This window comes from Pimephales promelas, chromosome 19 (genome assembly GCF_988280905.1).
Source record: "Pimephales promelas chromosome 19, fPimPro1.hap1.1, whole genome shotgun sequence".
NCBI classification, from domain to species: Eukaryota; Metazoa; Chordata; class Actinopteri; order Cypriniformes; family Leuciscidae; genus Pimephales; species Pimephales promelas.
The window spans coordinates 27,045,704-27,064,643 of NC_142787.1; the positions used below are offsets into that span (position 1 = coordinate 27,045,704).

General features: G+C 39.1%; 1 protein-coding gene across 13 annotated transcripts in view; it reads right to left on the bottom strand.

Moving 5' to 3' along the window:
- The window catches only part of nrg2a (neuregulin 2a), a 116,731-nt gene that overhangs the window by 29,055 nt on the left and 68,736 nt on the right, over positions 1 to 18,940 (bottom strand). For all 13 annotated transcript variants that reach the window (XM_089123723.1, XM_089123724.1, XM_089123718.1 and 10 more), the window contains exon 4: positions 4,615 to 4,735. In XM_089123723.1, coding sequence (XP_088979849.1) covers positions 4,615 to 4,735 — 121 coding nt within the window. The remainder of the gene's footprint in view (positions 1 to 4,614; positions 4,736 to 18,940) is intronic.

Below are 18,940 nucleotides of genomic sequence, written 5' to 3' on the forward strand. Positions count from 1 at the left end.
TAAGCAAATCAGCATTAGAATTACAATTTTTGGTGCTCTCGGTCCACTTGTTTGGTGCGCAACAGTTTTCAGATGGCGGAGTTCACGCTTATTCAAATGAACCACACTAACAGAGCAATCAGACCAGAGTTCGTTTTAATCCAACCAAACCTGACAAGTGTGAACACACCCTAAATAAACAACCCATATCCAAATTTGCAGTGGAATACACTGTAATAGAGAGCAAAGCAGACTAAAAATAGTTCCCTCAGTCTTCTAGTTATCACATTATCTAATCCTGTTTTAAACACACATCAGTCTCTAACCAGCACCACTGGCAAATTACACATAAATATCAATCAAATCATCTAAAGCTAAAATGCAATTGTACTTACATAGAATATTAATTTACTGAATCTCTATGTTTTATCATTCTGCTAATCAGAACTATTCAGTCAAATAGCTGTAGGCTGTAGCTGAAGTTTCACATAATGCTGCCTTCTTCATGAGAGAAAAAAACAAAAACAAGGACGCTTTATTCTCTGTCCTGTTGCCTTCGATCAGGTCACTGTAACTCTGTAAAATGATAGGACCAGCAGTGCCTAAAGGAGTCCGTTCTGACCCAGAAGGCTTTGCATCATTTCTATCCTGCCGGCGAATTTGTCAGAATTAATCAAATAATGTCGAATTTTTCCTGCACACACGTCATACCTAAACGACATTCTCATGGAAACAAAGCCTGATCTCTTGATCTTCATTGTGTTACATAATGAAGGATGCAGCATCTGGTCTGAAGAAAAGAACTGCCGTTATTAAAAAAAAAAAAAAACACTTTCGATGCAGCTGTTTTCATGCACTAATATTTGGAAAGTTTTATGGCGCTTTCCACGAACTGAGTACACAAAAGTGCCTGAAGCTCTTAAAAATTGAAGTTTGTGTTTTTTTCAACAAATGGTCTGTGAAAGGAGGCACTTAACTTGTTGATCGTCAACCTCAGGAGGTCAAACTAAATATTTTATAAGTGGTTTTATTTTCTGTTCAAGGTTTTAGCGATTAACACAATTTGGGACATGAAAAATACAGGTTAAAACCCTGTAAAAACATTAAATACAAGTGATATATCCTAAATTAAGTTGTTCTGCAGAACAGGCTAACCAGTTTGGAGTAAATGCACTTCTATTTTTTCTTACAGTAACTTGTCGAATGGCCTAAATCGGTGCAGTAAACCAAATCTTTTTGTTACAATTCAGAATATAATTAGATTATTTACTTGTTTAATCAATGTGCTGTACACAAATAATGTTCTTCTTGAGTTTAAGGAACGTTATAAAATATTGTAAGGATTTATTTATTTTTTTTTCTGTTATGTCAAACCCCCCCCCCCCCATTATCCCCCCTTAAAAAAATTTTAAGAAGACACTTTCACATACGGTTGATAGCCGTATGCGATTTGTCAACACATTCTCATCCTAGGGCGTCATCTAACTGACACTTTGACAATCCGACACACATGGCACCCTTTAGCGTTAATATAACACGCTTCGGTTATGGGTAGGTTTAGGTCTGGGGTAGTGTTAGGGTTAGACCACTAGGAGGCGCCTTCTGGCCCATATCTATCTGCGCGTCATATTGACGCTAAAGGGTGCCATGAAATGAGTCAAAAGCGTCAGTTAGATGACGCCTTGGGATGAGACCGGGCTGGATTTGTGATTTGAGATTTGTTTACGTTCACACATAGTTCAGTCACTTAGACCCCATTTACACCTGGTATTAAAATGCGATCTGTATCCAGATAAGTTATCCGGATAATAAGTACTGATTCCGTTTACACCTGGCCACATAAATGTGTTTTTGCAAAACGGATATAAATCCGATCTTAAACTCCCGCGTTATATGCAGATTTAATGGATTGCACGCCACCAAAAGCAACAGATATGAGCTGCATTTCGTTGATCATCAGCTAATTTCCAAATCAAAGACATCAATAAGAGAGTGGCAACAGCGCTGGTAAGATAATTTCGTTTCTTTACTTGAAGATGAAGCGTCTGTGACTTACTTTCACTTTTATTTGCGATGTTTGCACGTTGGCTCGATGAATAGACGCTCAGCTGCTCATCTGCGGTGATGCGCGTCACAGTAGCGCCGTCATATCTGACTAGAACATGACATATCGCCTATATAACAAGCTCTCACTCGTTTATTTTTTTGCATTTTTGGGAGGAGTAAAATATACATGTGTGGTTTCAACAACCAGATTGCGTTTACACCTAGTAAAGATCCGGACACAATGCGAGCCAGACTACCTCCAGATGTGGTCAGGCAGATCCGATCACAACGCGTTTACACCTTGCATTAACATGCGTTTTTTTTTATCTGGATAACTTATCTGGATACAGATCGCATTTTAATACCAGGTGTAAATGGGGTCTTACATGAGTGACAACCATATTCTATAACCGAACTCACTCACAAACAAAGTGTACCGTGTTCATGAGAAGTGAATAATATAGTTAAAGTTAAAACTCAATAACCTACAGTCTTCAGATCAGAACCTGTCCCTGATGCAGAGCCGAATACTACTTGGCCCCCCTCAGTGGCGGGCCATGAATCTCCTCTGGCATTTCTCAGTTTTGTCATCTGTCCCAGTCTTATGTATACATGACAGGGGTGTCGATGTGGAGCTGCCGTAACTTGGCAGGGCTGTGAAATACACGCACCCCCCCCCCCCCCATCCTCCATCAATCCAGCAAGAAAATGATTTTAGCCCAGGTCATTTATTACTTCTTCCTTCACACCATATGTGTGTGTGGAACTTTGTATTCCAATGAAAAGGAGGCAGCCATAAATATGAGGCAGCTTGTATGGCCAGACTTGTTCAGCCGGTGAGTAATTCCTATGGAAGCCTGGCCTATATTGAATGAGATAGCTTTGGGGCAACAATTCCCAGCGGGCCTCGACTGCATTATCCGACTTTTCTGGACCTGTGCCTCACCCATGAGTGAATTAGCTGCAGCAATTGAGTTATTGCTCCTTCCAATTTGTACACAACGTATTGAATGGCTGTTGCAGCCATGTCCCGGCAGTTTGCTTGCCAAGCAGTATTCCGGGGACGCACACGCGCACGCACGTATGGCGTGCATCTGGGCTGAAAACACCAGCAGGTGCACTCATAACATGGCGCTACATGCGGTCTGAAATTGATTTTAAAAGAAGAAGAAGAGAAACAGCACTTTACATTCCCTGCTATAAGAGCTGAACACAAACTAATGTGTTCCCGCATCGCTGTTTGTTATCTCACCCTTCGCAGCTACCTATAATCGCCCTGGTCTCTTGTTTTGATAATGCTGGCGAAAATATTTTTTTCAGCCCATAAGCACCCCCGTTTTAAATGCATCTGTGTAAATCGGTGTCCTTTTCCCCTGTGATTGAAATGTAAGCAAACTGACTTATTTACCTAGTGGGAGGCCTCTGGCTCTTGTAAATATTTGTTCTAGCTCTAAACCAGCATGACATGGCATTTCACAATGGTTTGATGCACACCGCTCCAGCACGCTAAACGTGGGTCAGCGGAGGGGGGGGGGAGGTCTGTTTTTTTTAAATCCCCAAGTACATCAGTCATATCGCACTCATCAACATCTGCACCAGTGAGTCAACACACAGTACCCTGACACAAGAGGGACATGACCAAAGACAGATGCGATAGATGGAGAGAATGAAAGAGAGTTTAAGAAGAAAAGGATGGGCAGGTTGATGGATACCATTTGGCCATTGCTGGAATAAGACTTGACTTAGCGTGCGGTTCCTCTCAGTTATGAGGAAACATTTATGATGAACCTAAAGCGCCAACAGTTTAAAAAGAACCCATATTCATTAAAGGAGTAGTTCACTTTTGAAAAAACTTTTGCTGATAATTTACTCGCCCCCATGTCATCCAAGATATCCGTGTCTTTCTTTCTTCAGTCGAAAAGAAATTAAGGTTTTTGATGAAAACATTCCAGGATTTTTCTCAACATAATGGACTTCAGTGGGAACCAAACGGTTCAAGGTCCAAAAGACAGTTTCAGTGCAAACTGTTCAAAGGGCTTTAAACGTTTCCAGACGATGAATGAGGGTCTTATCAAGCGAAACGATCGCTCATTTAATAAATAAATAACAAAGTTTAAGTTTTATAAGCTCAAATGCTGTGAGTCTCCTGTTCGAACTCGTTCATCAAAATGAACGAGTCATTTGGTTCATTCAACGAAGGAAAAAGATTTGTTCATTTTGATGAACGAGTTTGAACAGGAGAGTCACAAACGTGCATTGCAGTACAGAGCAAGTTATAAAACTTAAACGTTGTTATTTATTTATTAAATGACCCTTATTCATCGTCTGAAATCGTTTAAAGCCCTTTGAACAGTTTGCACTGAAACTGTCTTTTGGACATTGAACCGTTTGGTTACCACTGAAGTGCATTATATGGAGAAAAAAGCTGGAATGTTTTCATCAAAAACCTTAATTTCTTTCCGACTGAAGACAGAAAGATACGGACCTCTTGGATGACATGGGGGTGAGTAAATTATCAGCAAGTGAACTACTTTAAGAGCAAAATTAATACATGTGGAAACAGAGTAAAGGAAATGGAGAGAAACTCACTTGCAGGAAAACTGATTTATACCATGTATGTAGTAACAGTCACCGCCATTCACACAGTATGCCTTCTCTGTGTCGTTGCATTTTCTGGCGTGGCCCGAACCGGGAGATAACGTTGTGGTTACTGCAAGAAACAAAGACAAACATCTTAAGACATCAACAAGGCATGCCAACCAAAACACAATAGACAGAGCTTTCAGTGAGTGCCTAGTAAACAATAAAGAGAACAACCATGTGCTTGTGCAAGAACCAAAATACACGCATGCCATCTTGTCAGATAGCATTCATTACAAGTTAGTGATCATTTATCACACTTCAGTTCATGTCCCATTCCCTACAATAACAGTCATTCACTATAACAATGACTGTTTGGTTTCCTTCGCAAATCTATCTGTACATCTTTGCTGCTAAAGTTCGAGACGGGCGAAGATAAGTATTTCAGTAGGCGCTCCGGCTGATTCACAGGTCTGGAATGGATCCGCATTATTATCGGAGCAACAATATTGCACCTCACGGGTAAGAAAACACGAGAGGCCTTTGGAAAACTGCAGTATATGTGGCGAAATCACTTTACGCCCAGTTTGACAGCAGTTTGTTTACCTTTGGTACCAGTTCAATGGGTGAACATTGGGATGCAAGAACATGTTTATTGAAAATGTAATCAAAAGCAGAAAACGTGAAGAGTGACTGGGCAAAGTGCTTCCCGCAGCCACATTAGACACATACCTTCGTCGTTTCTCACCGCTGCTAAACTGAACATGTCTACAAACACTCATGTCATCACCACCCAACTGATGCCTTTTCAAACACGCAATGGCTTTTTGTTTAGCACAGCGCTGTGGAGCATCTTTGTCAAGCTGAAACGGCATTCAAAGCAAATGTTTTGAAGGAACATGCTTATTTAATCTTGCTAATCACAACGAAAAAGACAAATGTCTCTCTTGAAACGGTTTTTACAGCATCACTTGACCACATCAAGCCCGCTGTTATTTATGTAATTAAAGAAATATTGTGATTTTGAAACTAATGTTAGTTTTGCTGGTTAGCGTGACTCATTTTGCCCCTGCTGGTGGATAACGTTACTGCACCATTTGGGAGCTAAAAAGCATGCAACATATTCATATAAAGGGTTATTTTATATAAAGGGTCAATTTATAAATGATTACTTAAAAATATATACGTTAATTGAAGAAGAGGTGTAATCAAAGGATTGTATGTAGTTTTGCAAGCAACATTTTAATATAAAGGGTCAAAAAAGGTCAATTTATGTTAAAGGTTAAAACAATTTATGTTTTAATTCAATGTATGTATTTTTATACTTTTTGCAAGAAACATTTTAATATAAAGGGTAAATTAATGATGAAATATGTTTTTTTGCAAGTTAAAAAAAGTTACCCATTATGCTCCCACAAATAATATACATAAAATACATTTTAATTTAGAATTACAGAAGACATGTATCCAAGTCATTGTATGTGAATTGCATTTTCGCATCTCACAGATAAATAGATTTAGACAAAAAAATTATATTTCCTATAAAAATGTATTTCAAATTCATGTATATTTTATTTCTAAATGCGTTTCTGATTCATTTATAAGTTGACATTATGGTCTGAGGTTACTGACAGCATGTGGTAGCTTCATCAAAATAAGGTTGAAAGCAACCAGGCATATTCGTTGAACTCAAGCCTTGCTGCATGTTCGAGACGCTCCAACCAAACATTTATTTCTCAAACAGATTACACAAACATTGACTCATGAACATGTCAGGCAGTACGGTGAATCAATTGGCTAAGCATGAGGGTGGGACCTAACATTATTGGAATGAGTCATGGCTTTGCATGTTCTCCTGCATGATCTGAGACCTCCCATTTAATGCTTCAATGGAAGAATCACATGAAGGAAGTTCACATGATCGCAAATTTATTTTTGATTATTTGATTAGTGACCTAGAAGCAGTGAACAATCATGTACATTTCTTATTAATTTTTTATTATAATAAAAATAATAAAAATTTGTTTAAAATTTTTCTAAATTCCTTTTTTTAGGTTTGGATTAAAGCTGCAGTCTGTAGCTTTTTGGGGTTAAAAATGATCCAAAATACATTTTTGGAAAATACATAACCAGCCAGTGTTCAAAAGCTCAATTCAAAGCGGTGCGCTTATAATAATGTTTTTAATTCCAGTGGAACTGGTGTTTTTCCGCGGGAGATTCGAACATGTCTTTGCGTCATTACGTCACACGGTCGAACGGATTGATTTGAGACAAACATTAAACAATTTGATATCTTTTTGTAAATCTGTACTACCCCTGGCAAAATGTGATGTAAGTCTTTATGTTTTATACCCGCAATATTGGAAACTGCACAATGTATTTTTTTTTATATTGGAGAGGAATGTTCATGTAAACTATGCAATTGTTGAAAAAAAAAAAAGCAGAAGAAAACATATTAGGAGATTAAAAAAAAAAAAACACTGGATAGATTTTTATCATTATATGATGGTTGTGTACAGGCACTGCCAACACACATTTCAGTACAATCAACTTATAAAAGTGCATGTATATTATATGACCCCTTTAGGATTGTGAATGCCATATTTACAATTCAGTGTCAGACACTGTATAAGAGATAATGCATGTTGTATGATGTTCAATAATACATAAGGCAACACTCACAATGATACAGTACAACAATTATGATAAGATCTGAAAACACTGAATTAAGGACTGACAATTCTTAAAGTGCCCCATTATAGTTTGTCAAACACATTCCCTTTCATGCAGTGTGTAATACAGCTGTTTGTAAATGTAAATGTCCTGCAAAGTTGTAAAGTGCACAATAAATAAAGTTATCAATGTTGTTGTTTTGTGGATTTTTTTTATTTGAAATATTTGTTTCTAACAATATAAAAGTCATCACTGTAATTTTTGATCAATTTAATGCAGCAATTTCTTTACAAAAACGTAAACTTTTAAACGGTAGTGTAAGATTTCTTGGATGTTGAATTCAGACATGATTGAAGACTGTCTTGTTCCGAATGAAAAGAAAAGTGTGATAAAGTCAAAAATTTGAAGTCAATTGTCTTCGGTATAGCCTAAGGCCTGAGACGAAATAGGTCAGGAATTCAGCACAGAACAAAATGAGCCATCTTGTTCTCCTCTTTCTCTCTGCGAATGAAATAATCCACCGGATTTTCAACCATGAGCAGTTAGGACTACGACACCCCCACCCTACTCCCCCCCTACACACACACACACGTGTAACACCCGGCTGTAGTCAGGCCAAGAAAAGTGAAACGTTAGCAGATGTGGAAATACACTTTATGCGTATCGGAGCCCATCCTGATGTCAAACATGATCTAGAGGTCCTAATGTTACCACATCAAATCACATAAGTGAAATCAGAGCACCCTTGTGGTTTGGATTTGAGGGGCAGAGAGTTTCAGAACTTTCTTGTTTACTTTCATGTTCACGAAACTGCATGTCTCGTCTAGTTGTATTTGTGTATACGTAATAATCACATTGTGTGGCTGTGGAACCCTAGACAGCTTACAGAACATCTTGTGCGAGTTTGTCGAAACAATTAAAAGAGACGGTGTGGAAAATCAGTGTGTTTTCACACTAGGTGCTTTTCAGGGAACTAACCGCAGTTTGTGTGAATTTTTTGGCCCATATGTGAACACTCCAAGCGGACTGACCCCTTTAAAGGTAACCGAACCGAGACCTATCTAAATATGGCTTTCAGCTAATGGTATGGTGAACACAAATCAGTCCAGGCTTACTTGATTTTTCTATTCACTATTGTTTGGTCATCAGATGCCTCCGTACCAGCCCATTCTCACCCCCAAGGCGTCACTTAACTGACGCCTTGGGAAGCATTTGGACATGCTTCAATATCTGACGCTTTAGGCGCCCTTTAGCGTCAGTTAGATGACGCCCTAGGATCGCGTGTACCCTACCCCCACCCCACACCTAAACCTAACCGCGTCCTCTAACTGACGCTTTCCTTTAGTGTCAGTTAGATGACGCCGTAGAATCGCGTCATGAAAGTGACGCTAAAGGGCGCCTAAAACGTCAAATATTGAAGCATGGTCAAAGGTGACGCCTTGGGGTGAGAATGCGTTGTCCGTACAAATCGGCAGTTCATCATGGCTGCTGCTTCTGGCAGATCTCTACAAATTATACATGGAAAGTGGGAATCTCCTCAACCACCACCAATATGCAGCATCCACCTGGATGATGCAACGCCAGCCATATTGCGCCAGAACGCCAACCACACACCAACTAGCATCACTAAAGAGAATTGTAAGAATATTGACTGTTTTCAAACAAGCATTTGCCACTGGTCAGCCAAAGAGATAGTCCCGCCCCCAAACACAGCCCATTGGTCAAGTTTTTTTTTCGTTCTATTTGGATATGGCCACACATCTGAACACCAAGGCTCCAAGAAAACTCATCTTGCAACATTTTTAAATGTTTACATTTCGAAATTCACTCAGCTGTGTGACATTCAAGAGGGAGACAGAAAACAACAGCAATTTACAAATGTAATAACACTCCTTTCAACAACATGCATAGGGGTTGGCCATGATCCAGCTGGTTGCTGGGAGGCACATGTTCCCTGCCACCCATGTCCGCCGAGAGTTTTAGCATATCTCAGTGCCTATTTACCCCACTAGAGGACTAATGGCACAGCACACTTAACAAGACTCAGCCTCCCTGGATGGAAAGATGGAGTGAGAGCAGCCCTTAGAGCCTCGTAAGACACAGAGCCTCAAACCATTCAGGTCGGCCTTTAAAACATCTGCACACTCTCCCAGAGCTTTAGGAACGGGCATGTTTGTATTCTTTACAGTGAACGCGTGGACTCCGAAGCTGGCTATATTAAAACGATATTGACTTTCGACTATTTAACGCAAATGCACGTAATGGTCGCATTCTGGTGCATGCAAAAATTCTGAAATTGGACGGCTGTATGCTATGCATTTCAATTTTCTTCCTTGTTTTATGCATTACACAAATTTGGACTTTTCAGAACAGAAAGTTTCAAAGTACTCTCTGACAATTGGACTTCCTAAGCTGCAGGAAGACGTGCGTGTCAGCAGCCCGTGGGGTAATTCTGCCAATGTCTGTCATGTTTATGCATCTGCTCGAGTAATACACTTCAAAAAAATATCCCTCCATCAGTAATTAAGCTCTGACAGTTACACGCCTGTGCAATATTCCCTCCTGTTTCTGATATTACCATCAGCTGTCTGCTGGAGATCTGGAAAAACAGGCCAAATACCTGCTGAAGCTGCATGTGCTGGAGGGGGAATGTGTGAAGCAGAGGACGGGTGGAGATTTGGGGGGAAGGTGTCTTAAGAACATTATTTGGAGAAAACTATCTATTTGAATCGATATCTCTTCACATCCTGCTAGCATAAGACCACAGAACATTTTGTGCCAAATTGCCAATCACTGGAGCTGGAAATGTCATGTGAACACTAACGCAAACAACCATTTATAAATTATATGATTTATATAGTTATAATAATAATACAATATTAATTATATGCATTTTCGAGCCCGATCTCATGAAAGTTCGTATCTATAGCACGAATGTCATTTCTCGTGTCATTTAAACGGCAAAAATAGTTTTTGCGTCTATATGGTATGCGTTTTTCGCGTGCATATCATGATACGCACTTTATGGCGTATAATACGCACAAACTCCCCACTCCCCTCCCCCCTAAACCTACCCAAGGGGTTTTCAATGCGTTGCATACAGTATGCACACAAAAAACATTTTTGCCGTAAAAATGCCACGGTATAGATATGCACTTTCATGAGGCTGTGTTGTATTTTCACATATTAAAAATATATACATTTATATGTTTTTCACTTGCATGGCCATTTGATGTAAAATTTTAGTAATTTTGAATAGCTGTGAATACAAAAAGGAAAAAGGGAGAAAATAAGCATACAGACAGATTTAAGTTTGTCATCTGTTAGCATTGCAGGCTAACTAGCAAATAACTGAAAGCTTAGTATAAACTAAAAGCACTTATCCAGCTTTTAAACCTTTTATGAATAAATAGATTTGGAAAAACAAGAATAGCTGCCGAGTAGAAAATAAGTCAGTTTGCTATTCTCGGTTGCTTCTAAGCTAAACCAGACTTAGGCTAGCCATGTTCACGCCACAGTTCACGCTAAATGATCAACAAAGCATTCCAAGTTAACAAGTTCAGTCTCACTACAGTCCTTGACAATTGCTGTTTATTCAGTCTCACACTCACTCTCTTTTTACATTAAGCTGCAGTGCCAGGTCATTTTCCAAGCCTCATGTTCGCTGGCTAGACTTACGTTTCTATCCCTGACATGCTAAAGTTCTTAATGGCATGCACTAAGCAACTTTTACTACAGCTCCCATGAGAGGTCACTTTCTCCTGCTTGAAAACCCAAGGGTTTGGTCAGCGAGCTTAGCCCTGAGTTTGATTAATCCTTCATGGCCAAGGAACTGAAAAGAGGGCCTGGGTGGGGGCAAAACGGGGCCATCTGGAAGGCTTTATAAACATGTCTATCTTTCTGCACTCTCCAAAGGGTTCTATGAACGTCGTAAAAATGAAAGGAGAGGTCCTTTTTGCTGAGAGTGTTCATTTTTTTTCTTCTGGAGACACATTCACCAAGTCCAAACGAGTAATTCCAGGTATGTTCGACAGGTGCCCCTTGTATCCATTTGCAGGCTTAAAACTCAAGCTCTGTTTGCAGACTCAGAGACTCAATGGCTTAACAGCTTAAAAAATATATAATAACAGTGAAATATCAGGTTGATGACTTTCCAAATCTTGTGATTTATGTTTATTAACAAATTCAACCTGATAACATGCTTCAATAGTGCTTCACAAAAAAAAAAAAAAACATTTGATTACTTTAAATGGATAAATCACATTTCTTAAGCCTAGTCCCAAACTAAAATGCATGAGCGGTTTTAAGCTGTTTAACATATCTTAAAATAGGTCACTGACATTATTTTGTCTCATGATGCACACAAGTAATGTTTTTTCCAGGGCATTTTTACAAAATCTACTTAAAGTCGGCATGAAATCAAATTTGACAAATCTTCTTTTTATATGTAATATTGTAGTGTTTATTATAAATGATTTATCGGTGCACTTCATTATTATTTTTTTTAAAATCATGTACCCTTATAATCTTTAATCAAATACATTACCCTTCCCTGCCCCATCGAAATGACCTCTCTTCTATTTCGGTCATGTGCAATCGCGAAAGGGTGCGGCCACATCCGATGAGGGTATATTGACCTCTCAGAGAATCGCATTCAAATCTGCCTCCATTTTGTTTGCAACGCCCAACCTCCAACGATCCAATCAATTCTCGAAGGACGAAATCAAGCCCTGCCCTACATTTTTTCTAATTTCAGAAGCCGTTTTTACTCGGATATACGTCACAACAAGGAAAAAATTACAATCACTATTTCAGTTTCCCAATTAAGTAGGCCTGTACTGACTTAATCTAAGCAATTTCTGTGAAACCAGGCCTTTGAAGGGGAAAATAAGTGGTTAATTCCAAATTACTTTTATTATTTTGCACATAAATCACTGAGGTCTCTGGGATCCCAAACATAAAACAACCAAATCAACTTAACAGAACATGAGGGTTATTTCAGGACCAAATAATATCCACTAGCTCCTATTACTTCCACATTTGCTGATACGTCCTTTGGTAGTTTGAAAGCCAAAGAAAAAGTTCAAAAGCAACAGCGGATGAAAAATGATGCTTGAGAGATCATGATAGTGAAGCCATGGTTAACCCTCTATGCCAGGAGTTGTCTCTTGTTACAGCTGGGAGTAGAATCCCATCACTGCAAAAAGTTCAATTTATATAGCATGCAATCTTACAGCTTTTGAGTGCTTTCCATTATGCGAAACCATTATGTGCATCCCTTTTGTTTAAAGGGGTTGCCAAAGCCTTTCAGAGAGGTCTTCTCAATTTCACATGTGCACCACTGCATTTATTAAAAGCCTCTAAACAAAATCATATGGCCCAGAGCAAGTAAAGAAAAAACAGCTTTCACACTATCAGTTTTGTAGCAACAGCTTTGGTGCACTGCAGGGCACGAGAGTTCAGATGTCAGTGGTGTTGTGATTGTGTCGCAGACTGGCGCTGAACTGTGGAACTGATGTCATTTTATCTGTGGGCAAGCATGATTGTGTGCTCAAGGGCAAGTGCAAATAAAGAGCAATCAAATAAAACAAGAAACAAAGAAATATTTATATATTATAATATATTTTATAGAAATGTTTTATATAGTGAACCAATTCCCAATTATGTTTTTTTATATTATACTATATACTTATTAGGGTATATATATATATATATATATATATATATATATATATATATGAAGAGTTCAGATGCAAAAGCCTCTAAGTGCCATTTGAAATTTTCTTCTAAAATGATCATTTTTATCAAGCTTGTATATTTAAGTTCAGTAATTTCAGTTAAATTGCAATGAGGATTACCTATTAATTGTCATTTAAGTGAAATTACTGAACTTGAATATATAAGCTTGATAAAAATGATCATTTTAGAAGAAAATTTCAAATGGCATTTAGAGGCTTTTGCATCTGAACTCTTCATATATATATATATATAAACGATTAATCGCAATTAATCATATCCAAAATAAAAGATTGTGTTTACATAATATATGTGTGTGTGTAGTGTGTATAATTATATATATATATGTAAATACACACATGTTTGTATATATTTAAGAAATATTTTCATGTATATATTGTATATAGATTTCTATATAAATATAAATATTTTATACATAAATAATGTTTTTTTTCTTAAAATAAACATTCATGTGTGTGTATATATATATATATATATATACAAAATAATAATGCAAACTACACCCATGTATATTATTTAAACTTAAACTTTTATTTTGGATGCGATTAATCGTGATTAATCGGTTGCCAGCCCTAATATATATATATATATATATATATATATATATGTAAAGATATATTCTTGAACTTGCATATATTTTCTCCTAAAAGTTAGAGAATTTCCCATATTTTTAATAATAATAGCGATATACTTTACAATTTAACCAGCAGATTTATTACATAAGACACATCTACAGTTCCTATTACGTCCCACACAAGCTAACAAATAATCCCTATAGGTAACACATAATCCAATGTGCTATTTTACATAATTCTCTTACAGAGTGTTCCATGTGTAGTAAAACAAATACATGTGTGCGGTGAATGTAGAATACATCTGTGGTGTGGGTGCATTCTTCAGTGCTTTAAGGGCCCTGTGTAATCTATTATCTCTTTAAGACCTTTAGTGTGGACTTGAGACTCTTCATGTTTGCATTAACAACGACACACACACCAGCAACAAAAGGCAAGCCTGTTAGGAAACAGAGCTTTCCCTGAAGTGTGATTGCTAGTGATCCGGTATTTGGATGTTTACTTAAGTCTTTGTAAAAAGAGACATTGGACCAGTCAGTGGAAAAAAAAAAAAAAAAACTCTAGTCCTTAAAAACTCAATATTTACCCCTAAAGACATGCTAAACAAAACACTCTCCCATAACAGTTTCACAAGCACAAGAACAAGCAGGTAAGACATTTGCATACAGTATTTGCATACTGTACGTTTAGTTTATATATATATGAGTTCAAAGGGAGTTTATCAATAGCATGAAACGTGTGAACGTCTTTCCAGTCACTGTTTAGGCAAGAGGCCAAAACTAAAATGTGCTCCGTCCAAAAAACCTCATCACTAATGCTCAAAAAACCTTGTACGAGTAACGCACCCCAACTTTCGAAAAAGACTTCAAGGGGACTCATTACCCTCAGTCCACCCAAACGGAAACAGAAATAATGAACGCAAGAATAACAGAATAATAGAGTGAACTCTGTCCTGTTTTTTTCCTTTTCATTAACAAGTCTTTATTTTTCTCCTCTATTGCATGCTTCCTACTGCATAGCTGATGTGTCTGGTCTTGTCCTCCACAATCATTTCAGAGACGACGCTGAGAAATCAAAGAGCGCCGTTTCTCGGGATTGCACAACAGGACGCGAGTGTAAAACAGCAAGAGTCGGGACACTTACCAAGAAGGGGTGGGGCGCTGCTGGGCGCCGTCAGGGCAATGGCAAGGGTGCTTGTTGGGCTGGAGGTAGGCTCGGAGGAGGCCGTGCCCGGGATGAGCGTGGGCAGAGACTCTGGGAACCATCGGAGTGATGAGACGGGACTGTCGTGCGTCCGTGGAGCATCATCTGTGCTGAGCCCCTCCTCCTCTCCCCTGAGAAGATCAAGCCAGTCGGGTTCCCTGCTACGACCATCTCCCTGAATCAAAGCCCGGCGGAGCAGCAGCAAACAGGCTCCGAGACCCAGTAACAGAAGCAGCAAAGCGGGCACAAGGAGCAAGGCTCTTCCTCCGCACGCTCCCCGGCAGCAGGACCTTGGAGGGCGGCGCGGGGTCGCCTGTGGCGGAGGGAAACGCTCGCCTCCAGCCCCTGATACGAGCCCAACGCTCTGCCCCTGACAAAGAGACACCAGAAGGACGGGCAACGGATAGACAGACACATCTGGGTCCATCGGAGGCTTGTCCAAATCCTGCTCAATCCCTCCCTGCTCGTGCTTCCTCTGCAAGCGCTCATAGGGCTAACGTGTCCGGTACGCAAACTGCCCTACACGCACACACATACCTTGGAGCCAGTTGTCAGGACTCAAACAAGGCCGCCCTCACACACTACCGGGCATGAAATTGCGGCATTGCGGTTCTTGGGGTGAGCTGGCAGACATAAAGAGATCGCTAGACGTGAGGCTTCAGATCTGGGACGACCCCACCCAGAAACAGCAGCACCAGCCTGACTGCCCCTCTCGCACCAGCTCTGATGGTCACAGCCAGCTGCAGCAAATCCACCCCGCTGGAGCACACATTCACACACCCACATATATCCAGCATCCGGTCTGATGGGGAAAACAGAGGGGCTCTTCCCACCCAAACACACTTAATGAAGTAATGAATACTGTGGGCAAGACCACCAGCAACATGTGGCACGGGGGAGTGGGAGGGACAGCTGTGGCAGGCGGCTACAAAGGGCAGCACCTTTAAAAGAAGCAAGCAGGAATGGGAAATATATGTATTCCTTATGTGAACAGATAGAAGGCCTCAAACACAGCACACCGACATAAAGAGTCTGACCCCCGAGTCAAAGGTCACACACGGCACCTAATGGGCAAAGCTTCGTAATCCGAAACACGCTCCCTGACGAGTACAAAACTGTACACTCGTACACATTGAGGGGGACACATCTCTCCCAATAATCAATGTGGGTTTTTCAAAGACCAATTCTTGGACTTTACAATCTTGAATATTTGATAGCCTGCAGATGAATTTCATTAAAAAAATAAATAAATAAATAAACAAACAAACAAAAAACTGCCCAGGTCACATTTCCCTCAAAACTCAAAGGTGGAAAAAAGCACTTTAATAAATCACATTAAAATGAAGCCTAATGGTAATAAGACATGGCAACACACATCGACATATTCACGTGTTAACATGACACAGTTACACTTTATTTATTACAACTTACAGTAGGTTTCCTTGCCACTGTGTTGTTTTAACCCAATTTTGGGTCAAATATGGACAAACCCAGCCATTGGGTTGAAAATGTCATTTAAAAATGTAACCCAATGGCTGGGTTTGTCCATATTTTACCCAAAATTGGGTTAAAACAACCCAGAGTGTACAAGCAGTAATAATAATTACCAGCATGTACTAACCATATGAGTTAGGGTTTGGTTTAGTTGATTTTAATTACGCATAATTTACTGTGAGACATGAAAGAGGCAAATTGCGAAATTAGGTGTTACCAAAAATGCAATACTGTAGAAATAGCTTTATTATCATTCAAAAATGATATGATCATGCAGTTAATATACTACACTCTAAAAAATGCTGGGTTGTTTTAACCCAATTTTGGGTAAAATATGGACAAACCCAACTATTGGGTTAAAATTATCATTTAAAAATGTAACCCAATGGCTGGGTTTGTCCATATTTCACCCAAAATTGGGTTAAAACAACCCAGCATTTTTTAGAGTGTATATATAACTGTTACCTGCCCAAGATAACTGTTCTAAGTTTTTGTGTGTGTGTGTGTGTTTTATTTGTATAAATTAAAAATGGCAGAGATTTTCAATATGCACTCTAAAAAATGCTGGGTTGTTTTAACCCAACTTTGGGTCAAATATGGACTAACCCAGCCGTTGGGTTAAATTTTTACATTACATTTTTAACCCAACATTTCGGGTTTGTCCATATTTGACCCAAAATTGGGTTAAAACAACCCAGCATTTTTTAGAGTGTGTCATTAACCAGCCGTAACATGGAAACAAACTATTAGCTTACTTTTAATTGGCAGAATTGTAAAATCAGTGGATATTTAATAATACTAATAAAAAAATATATATATATATATCTCTAAAAGTTTGGATGAAGACAAGTTTCACAAGATTCTCTCTCAGTCCTCATAAAGAAAACTCAGCAGAGCTCTTGGCAGTCTTTTGTTTGTTGATGTGCTATGCAAAGCCACCCTATTTGTGTTGAATTAGAGCTGCTGTCATCAGTTGTTCGCGTCGGACTGTAAATACAGTGCGCTTGCCATGACTCTCCCTGACTGATGGTCGACACGGCCCGTACCGCTCACCCACACCGATCAATGTCTTCAGTTCCCTTACAGGTACTTGACATCCTAGCAAAGCCACTGCCAAACGTCCCAAAAAGATTTCTAGCATCATTTAAAACCAGTTAATCTTGTCATTTGGGCTCGAGGAGAAAACGAAGGGCCAGTTTTTTTTTTTTTTTCGTAACATAACGAGAACGAGAGGTTGGGTGGATGTATAGAACGCTGCTTGATAGGACAAGAAAGAAATGGCAGACCCGAAAAAGACACGGCAACATGCTTATCCCCAGTTTGACCCTGGCGCTTGGCCAATGCCTGAAGTTAAAATTCTACACTAAAGACAAGTAATGGTTTATATAAGACCATCAAGTTAAGCAGAAAAGGATTAACTTTCATCACAGAGTCAGGTGTTGTGTGTGTTGAAGTTTTGTGAGGAGCTTCACACTGGTGTGTGAGAGCGGGAAAGCAGCTGAGAGAGAGAGAGAGGGATTGCTGCTGGTGGGCCCCAGCATGACTGATGAGTTTGGAACAATCGGCCGCCCAGCTGCGTTTTGCATCAAACACATTCCTCTCACCTCACGCTTTCCCTCAGTCCCACTCGTTCACTCTGCGGCTGTAAGCAGCGCCCCCTAGGGACGTGATTTTTATGTGATGGACAGAAAGACTTGAGCCATTTGTGGCAGGAATATCCTCCTGTACTACCGCGGCCTGGATTTCACATCATCCGATCTTCCAAAACAGAAAATGATCTTTGATTTTGACAAGATTGCATATGATCTGATTGCGTGCAATTTTCACTTGGTTTGAATTACAAAATTGAAAATATGATCCATGTGTACAACTGCCGTAGGTATTATGCAAATAAAGTCCCAGTTTTGAAGTTTTCTATAGAAGTGTCACGCACAGGCATCGCGTGCACACTGAGGCATGAAGACTGCACCAAGCCCTCCTTTAAAGGGTCCAGCAGTCGGCATAGAGGAGATCTAAAGGAGGAATCACCTCGACTCGTTTATAGCTGGGGGTTCTGGAATAACAGAGAATCCGATTTCAAAATATGGGATTTTGAACTCCTAAAGCACGAACTTAGCAGATGTTTAGGGTTTCGTATAGATTCAACAAGATCCTGAAATGCAATATAATGACCAAACTGATCTTAAAACTTCCCTTACACATGAAAGTGAACACAAGTCAAATTGTCCCCTATTTACTTAATACATATTAGAGGAATACTGTACATGACTACACTGTAAAAAAAAAAAATACATTGTTGGTTTAATTGTTGGCCTTCAAATTTTAAGTTCATTGAAATGGAAAAAGTGAGTTAATACAATGAAGGAGATTGGTTTAATCATCAGAAACTCTAAATATTATGTTATCTGAACTACATCAATTATTTAAGTTGATTTGAGAAAAGAAAAAAATGTTGTGATTACAAATCATGAAAATATGTTTTCCAGCTGATATTGCCTCAATGCAATACATTATAATAATTATTATTAATGCACAAGTGTCTGATAACCGATATGCAGAACAGATTTTTTTTAATTGTTTGATTTCTGCTTTTTGACAAAATAATGGCTACATGATCCTTTAATAATAATAAATGT